Genomic DNA, 7,580 nt, shown 5'->3' with positions numbered 1-7,580 from the left:
AGGCCAAACCCACCCCCATCCCTCCACCCCCCTTCCAGGGGAGGAAAGCCAGTGGGAGGCGACAGAAGCCACCCACAGGCTTCTAAGTTTAGCCTGTTCTCCAGACCACTCCCCTCACCCGCCTCCAAGGCCCAGAGCCAGGAATGACCTCATCCTTTTCCCCAAGACTCCACCCTGCCGGCTGGGAGTCCTGCTTTTGCAAACCTGGGGCTGGCCCCTGGTGAGCACCTCAAGAGAGATGGGACTCCAGGCTCACAGCTAAGACAGGGACCTGAAGAGAAAGGAAGACAGACACACACATTTTGGAGCCTGTGGCCTTTATTCATGCCCCACACCAAGAATAGCCAGAGACAAGGCTCCTGCCCAAAGCAGAAACACCAGGGGCCTGGGACTCGGTTACACCTGCCAAGTCCCCTACCCCAGATCTGTTGTGAGTAGGAAGTGTATAAAGTGCTGGTGTGATGATCCTCTGGGGAAGGCCAAAGGGATCAAAAGCCCCACCCCAGGACGGAGGCAACAGGAGGAGGGGCTGTGCTCTGAGGGGCAGGATGTACCCCTCTGTTCCCAGGGTGCTTGTGGGAGGGGGTGTGCCTACGGCCACCACTGTCAGGGATGGGGAAACTCAATGCAGTCCTGGGCAGGAGGGAATTGGGAAAGGGAGCCTTCAAGGATCCCTGATACACTGGGGTCACAGAGGGCAGAGGGAGTTTCTGCAACCCCCTGAAGGAAGGAGGGGAGGTCTTGGGGATCTCAGAGAATGGGGCAGCCCCTCCGGCGCTTATTCTTGCGGACCTGAAGGCCAGCCCTAGTGGCCATCTCAAATACCTCCCGCACCCCCTCCTTGGTCTTGGCTGAGCACTCAAGGTAGCCAAAGGCACTGATCCGGTTCGCCATGTCCCGGCCTTCCTCAGATCGAACAGGTTCCTGGGAAGGTAGACAGACAGTGGTCAAAGAAAGCTGCTGGTTAGGTGCACCGCATCTGTATTTACAACTAAAATAACTACTCCAGCCCCCTTCCCTCAAAGCACCCAAGCCTCAGCCACCATGGGCAACTTCTAAGCAAGAAACCCAAGACTCCTGTTTACCTTCAAATTTCTACCAGCCAGCCCTATATCCCACGGTACTCCCTTCTCTTGACTGAATGCAGATCTACGGTCTCCTGACTCACCTCCCTGCCTCCATTCTCACCTTCCAATCCATCCTCTACGGCTGCCAGAATCATTTTTCTAACATGCTGACCTGACCATATGTGTCCCCAGTTTAAAATCTTGCCATAATTATCCTCAAAGTATTCTTTTCATTCTATTTGTCCATATTCCTATCCTGGCAGCTCATCCTAATTAACTCATCCTATGGCTGGAAAGCCACTTCAAGGTGCACAAATTAGCCAGCTCCCTGTCTGGGCCTGGCCTTCCCCAACCACTTCCAACACCCTCCCCGTCCCATGCCCCCATCAGTTCACACCTCCTGACATGAACCCAGGAGACCCCAAGCAAAGCATCTACTGTAGGAACCCAGTTCCCTGAGGGGTGGCAGTTTTCTTACTCATCTTAATAGCCCCGATGCCAAACTGAACAACAGACAAAAAAACGCCAAGTGACCTTAGACAAGTCACTTTGCCCACGTCACTTTCATCAAATATCACTGGTTCTCTCACCAAGGTGCAGATGCAAGGGGTTAGGAAGTAGACCCCACCATCACCTCTAACACAGTCAGTAGGAGGGAGGCTCCTTTACCAGCCTGCACGCCCCCAGGGGGTGCCTTCCTCTGCAAGCGCCCCCAGCCTGGCGGTGGCACCCACCTGCTTCATCTTGGCCAGCTCTCTCCGAGTATGCTCATCTTGCCTCAGGTCCTTCTTATTCCCCACCAGGATGATAGGCACATTGGGGCAGAAGTGCTTCACTTCTGGGGTCCACTTCTCAGGAATGTTTTCTGCATAGACATGTCCCAACAGTGGACGATAGATAAACCTAAGTTTGTGCCTCCACTTAGGCTAGAAGGCTCCCCCTGAGTCCTATCTTCCCCATGGCCGAGTCTTAGAGGCTCTTCAGCATGAGAGTCCCTTTCACAGCTCAAAACCCCTCCCCATCACAGTACACGTGTTCCCAAGTCCTCCGAGGGCCGGAGTTACCACAGAGGCTAAAGGGGCTCTCCAGTACCCACCCCCACAGCCTCTGAAGATGACTGAGAGGAGCCCAGGCAAGAGCTCCCTCTGGTTTGTTCCAAGAGGTTCTCAGTCCCCTCCTTCCAACACCCTCACCCAGACTGTCGGGGCTGTCGATGGAGAAGCACATGAGGATGACGTCAGTGTCCGGGTAGGAGAGAGGCCGCAGGCGATCGTAGTCTTCCTGCCCTGCTGTGTCCCACAGAGCCAGCTCCACCTGACACACAGGACCAGTGCTTAGCCAGCCTGAGGGCCCCAGTCACACACAGCCTCACCACTCAGAGGCCCTCTCCGAAATCACCATCCCTTAGGTTCACTGTGCCAGGGACAGTGCTCATCCTTGTCACACAACACAAATAAGGTGAGTCTTTTAAATCCTGAGACAAACTGATCTTTGTGCAGTTTGAGTTGCCATTGTGAGCATCACTATTTTAATTAATCTTCATAAAAACACTTTGAAGAAGACCTTACCATTTCCCCATTTTACATTTGGGGGAACTTAAGCCCAGAGGCAAAGGAATTGGGCCGATTACAGAGCCAGTGTGTTAAAAAAAAAACAGGAGGTTATCCGGATTTTCTAAAACTGCAACTTCACTTCCTAACTTTCACTGGTTCCAGCAGGGAGAGTAAAACCAGGACATGGGTAGGTGGTAAGGACAGACATTCTAGGTCCCTAAGTGATGGCGGCTGGTGGGGTTCCAAGGTGAGACGGGAAGGGGGCTGTTAGCCTTTACCTGCTTGCCATCCACCTCTATGTCTGCGATGTAGTTCTCAAAGACAGTAGGGACGTAGACCTCTGGGAACTGGTCCTTGCTGAAGACGATGAGGAGGCAGGTCTTTCCACAGGCCCCATCCCCCACGATCACCAGCTTCTTTCGGATGGCAGCCATGGTCAGGGCTGGCAGGGAAGAGGCAGCAGGGATGTTGGGAAAAGCCAGTGAATCCAAAAACACTTCTCTGGGGCCCCCAAGACCTCTCTGGAAACCGAGGCATCCAACAAAAGGAGGGGAGGGAGGGAGGGAAAGGAGCTTGCTCAGGCATGTTCTTGCCAAGAACCAATTGTTCAGGCAACTGAGCTTGAAATTCCTAATCTCAAGGTCAGGGACAGGTCTCCCCCATGGGTTAGAATGCACAAGCAGAATACACAAGAAGAACCACCCACTTCAGAGCCAGGAAAGCATGAGTTCTAATCTAATCCACTCACCAACTGTGGGCCCCTGAACACCTTGAAAGGTGCTCAGGAACCAGGGGTATCTCCAGAAAAGCCAGTTTTTATCTATTCTACATATCAGAGTTTAAAGTCAGACTTATTTGTTACCAGGATTTCAATACTTTCAAAAGATTAATAATTACAAAGGTCCAATCTGGAACACATTGAACACATTGTCCCTCACTCAGCACAAATCATGCCTGCCCACTGCAAAACAAAGAGTCCTACTGATACGGGTGGGTAAGGAAAGACTATTTATCATAACCTAGATGCCAGGTAGGGCTTCCCAGGTGGTTCAGTGGTAAAGAATCTGCCTGCAATGCAGGAGACTCGGGTTTGATCCCTGGGTCAGGAAGATCCCCTGGAGAAGGAAGTGGCTACCTACTCCAGAGGTAGGAGTAGACAGAGGAGCCTGGCAGGCTATAGTCCATGGGGTCACAAAACAGTCCAATACATCCTTGCGACCAAACAACAGGTGCTAGGTTCTATGTTGGACATTTTGACAAAAATCACTCCCTCTGTCCCCAGAAGCCTAGAAGGTAGTGAGCGTCCCTGTTTTGACAAACTAGGAAAGTGAGACTCATGGAAGCTAAGAGGAATTCGGAGTCATGGCAGGGAAGGCACTCAGAGTAGGGCTGGGTGACTAGAGTCTGTTGCTTTTCTACGTTATCACCCCAGAGGTGGGAAGGAGAGCAGAGCAAGGGGAACCCAGACGGAGGGCAGCAGCAGCGGCCAGCCAGCTTCCCTGGCCCACCCCATCCCAGTCCCCAGGGCCCCGCGTACACAAAGGAGGCTCAGTCCAGGCAGTGCCCACAGCCCACACTTGGGCAGGCTGCCTGCCTCCCCCTTCCTCCTGGGCCTGGCAGCAACACTGGGTCACTCAGCCCCAGGCAGGGGACAATGACCACACTGTAGGGAGCCACACATCTACCGCAGCAGAGCGACCGAGAATAATCCACTAGGGAATCACCTCCACCCACTCCCTGGGACGGCCCCTTCCTCCTCTCTGTCCAGCTCACCCTGAGGCCCTGCCCACCCCTCCCTGTGACTCAGGGCCAGGAGTCAGCTTCCCGGGGTTTTCATGTGTCCCCTGCCCCCAACACACACCGAAGGGCAGCTGCACAGTTCATCACACCTTGCCAGCTTCTTTTTGCCCCTGAAGCTGAGCCTCACTTCCTCCTTCCCTGGGGAGAAGAGCTGACCTCCAGCCGGCTGGAGTTCCCAGGCCCCCAGCCTGGGAGGAAGAGAGGGCGGGCTTCGGGCCTGAGATGAAGTCGAGGCTGTGGGGAGGAGCGGGAGCTGGAGCCGGCGCTGGGAGGAACTCCAAAAGGGAGACAAATGAAGGCCAATTCCAGCACCAGCCACACAGGGAGTGGTTAAGAAGGGGACGGTAACCTGATCTCGGCCCCAAACCTGGCTTTTTCTCTCAGTCCCACATCCTGTCAAACTAGGCTGAGCTCCCTCACTCCTCACACACCACCACCACCACCTCACAGCCCGGCCCTGGTCTGCCTTTTTGGAAGCGAATATTACAGCCCAAGGCAAGTTCTCTTCAACAGTGGGATCCCGGGTGGCCTCCGTCCCCTCCACACACACAGGCACAACACTGGGATGAGGGGAAGCGGATGTGAATCAGATGGAATTTACAGGAGCTGAGCGCACGGCCACTCTCTAACACCACAACAGGGGCTTTCTGATATCCCAAAAGGCAAGCAAGAAGGCATTCACCCTGCCAGCTGATTTCCTCCACAAATGGAAACCATCCTTCAGAAAAGGGGGTCTCCTGAAAATTCTACCCAAGTGACCAACACCCTCTCACATTCCCATAAGTCCATTGGTCCAACTGAGGGAAGACAGGCTGCAGTAGCCCCAACCTGGCACAGGCAGCGTTGATGGACAGATGGAGGGCATTCACCACCAGGGTGAATACCAGTTGCCTAGCTCTGAGTTTGCCACTGCCCTCCCACTCCAGCAGGGCAGTTTAGGTAGCACCAGATGGTGCAGGTCAGAGGCCAGAACTCCAGGGCAGGGGCATGCTGGAACGATATGGAGCACACCCTCCCCCAGCTCAATTAACACTTTCCCTTCAAGCTCAGAGGAGTCCTAGATCCAGCCCAGGCCAAGACACCAGGCCCAAGGCCAAGACAGCAAGGACAACAGCTCCCTGTGAGAGGCAACCCCTGAGGAACTGCCCCACTGACTTCAAGAGGGGCAACCAAACCCCACAGGACGTGGTATGAGTCGAACTCCTGGGGCCTTCCCTGGGATGAAACAGCTCCTCAATCATCTCAAGCTTTCCAGATGAACCAGGGGCTGACGACCACCCCTGATGTCTAGGGAAGAAATCAGATACCTCCTCCTCGACTTGAAAACCAGAAGTGACTTGGCCTCGGGTCCCCCAGGCGAAACCCCCATTGGGGAGTGTGAAGGAACACACACACACACACACACACACAAGGAACACACACACACACACACACACAAACGGGGCTTGGATCCTTCCCAATTTCCCGTACCTCCACTCCAGGCCGGCTCCAGAAACCATCCTGGGCGAGGTCCAGACCCCGGAGCAGTGGCAGCCCCCGCGGTCACACCCCACCCTTATTCCTGCCACTTCACAGGCCCGGCGGGGGGGGAATTCCCACCTCAAGCCGGACTCGGGCCCCAACTCACACCCCAGCCAAGGTCCACCGCGGGCCTCCAGACTTGGGAGCTGAGCATCTGCGCGGGAGCTCCCTCGCGGAGACCCAAGTTGCCCCCTCTCCTCCTCGCCCTGCCAAGCAGGTTCTGGGAAGCCGAGAGAAGGGAACGGACTTCGACTAGGACACCTAGAGGCGAGAGGCCCTGCGGGACAATTCCCGGCGCCCCCACGGTAGCCCAGGAGGGCAGGGAGGGGCCCAGCCGTCCGGATCCCCGCGCCGCCCAGACGCCGCGTACGAGGGGAGGGAAGGGGCCCGCGCTCGGGCCAAAGCCCCTCCCCGGCCGGCGCCCCGAGCTCCAGCCAAGTGGAGAAGAGGGAAAGTGCTCTGCCGGGGACCAATGCCCAGGACTCCGCCGCCCACAGCCCCAACCCGGGTACCTTCCGCTCCGCCGCTTCCAGCTGCGCTGCGGGTGCGGGAGGCAGAGAGTGACCCGCGGGGCCCCGCCGCCCCGCCCTCCTCCAGCGCCGCGGCGGGGAGGGGCGACTGGCCGGGAGGGGCGGGCCGGGCGGCTCTTGGCTCCGCCCGCCCCCGGCCCCCGCCCACGGCCCCAGGCGGTAGCCCAGCGCTGGCCCGCGGGGTCCGGGAGATGCCTGGACTGCGGAGGAGCGGGCGGCGGGGCTAGGCGCGGCGAACTGGACCCGGGAGGACTCTGCCTCAGCGCCACCTTCCAGCTCTTACGGGCGGACCGGCGTCGGGAAAGTTGAGAGGCGCCCGGGGTGGGGTCAGGAAAGGGCCGCTGCTGCCCTCCCGTGGCTGAGCGGCCACCCGCGCCTACACCACCTGGGTGGTGTCCCGTGGGAGGCGGGACTGGGAAAAGCGGCTTCGGGGACGCCGGAGGAAGGGGCTGCGGGAAATCCCCACCCTCTTAGAATCGTTGCGCAGTAAGTACAGCCCAGCATCATTCCCCAGCCTCGGAGACCTTTCAGAACCTTTGAGATTCAGGGGCACTTGGTTCCACCTTGCAATTACCTTCCATCTCCCTACCCGGAATTTCCAACTCCTACCCATCCTTCAAAGGGCATTCTTGGAAATCTTTCTGGATTCCCCAGCTAAGAATTCAGTTCCCACCTGCACTGTTTTTTATTTCTGTGCTTCTAGGGACACCTCCCAGGTGCTCTAGAGGCCTCCCAGGTGGCTCAAGTGATAAAGAATTCGCCTGCCAATGCAGGAGACACAGGCAGAAGAGGCCGGTTCAATCCCTAGGTCAGGAAGATCCCCTGAAGGAGGAAATGGTAACCCACTGTAGTATTCTTGCTTGGGGAAATCCCATGGACAGAGGAGTCTGGTGGGCTACAGTCCATGGGGTCACAAAGAGCCAGACAGGAACAGAGCACAGTTCACACGTAGCACAGGGACACCTAGCTTGCTTTGACTTGTGTGTTGAGTATTTACCAACACGTGTATCTTTTTCCCTGAAAGGTACATGAGGAAGTGAATGGAGGATGAGGAGTCTACTTACATTTTATTAGCTTGTGCAGGGCACACTACATAGCTTCTAATAGTC

General features: G+C 56.5%; 1 protein-coding gene across 3 annotated transcripts; it reads right to left on the bottom strand.

The window, feature by feature from the left end:
• Positions 1–306: 306 nt before the first annotated feature.
• Positions 307–6,528, bottom strand: RHOC (ras homolog family member C). 3 transcript variants are annotated; one of them, XM_052636694.1, is made up of 5 exons: positions 6,454–6,528; positions 2,899–3,062; positions 2,261–2,381; positions 1,802–1,932; positions 307–924 (listed from the first exon to the last, which is right to left on the bottom strand). In XM_052636694.1, exons 2-5 carry the CDS (start codon positions 3,052–3,054, stop codon positions 751–753), a joined length of 582 nt encoding a protein of 193 aa, XP_052492654.1. In that variant the 5' UTR covers positions 3,055–3,062; positions 6,454–6,528; the 3' UTR covers positions 307–750. The 3 variants fall into 3 exon arrangements, with proteins under 3 accessions (XP_052492654.1, XP_052492655.1, XP_052492656.1); XM_052636695.1 differs by lacking the exon at positions 6,454–6,528 and adding an exon at positions 5,891–6,237; XM_052636696.1 differs by lacking the exon at positions 6,454–6,528 and adding an exon at positions 4,510–4,639.
• Between the last annotated feature and the right edge of the window lie 1,052 nt (positions 6,529–7,580).

Source organism: Budorcas taxicolor, chromosome 3 (assembly GCF_023091745.1).
Source record: "Budorcas taxicolor isolate Tak-1 chromosome 3, Takin1.1, whole genome shotgun sequence".
Classification (NCBI taxonomy): domain Eukaryota; kingdom Metazoa; phylum Chordata; class Mammalia; order Artiodactyla; family Bovidae; genus Budorcas; species Budorcas taxicolor.
This window is presented reverse-complemented; position numbering and strand designations above follow the sequence as displayed.

What these genes read in the sequence shown, in the direction of transcription:
- RHOC (XM_052636694.1), bottom strand. Translation starts at nt 3,054, where the DNA reads ATGGCTGCCATCCGAAAGAAGCTGGTGATCGTGGGGGATGGGGCCTGT. An exon ending in TAGAGGTGGATGGCAAGCAG is followed by an intron (nt 2,382 to 2,898) that starts GTAAAGGCTAAC and finishes CCTGTGTGTCAG; the next exon opens with GTGGAGCTGGCTCTGTGGGA. An exon ending in CGACAGCCCCGACAGTCTGG is followed by an intron (nt 1,933 to 2,260) that starts GTGAGGGTGTTG and finishes ATGTCTATGCAG; the next exon opens with AAAACATTCCTGAGAAGTGG.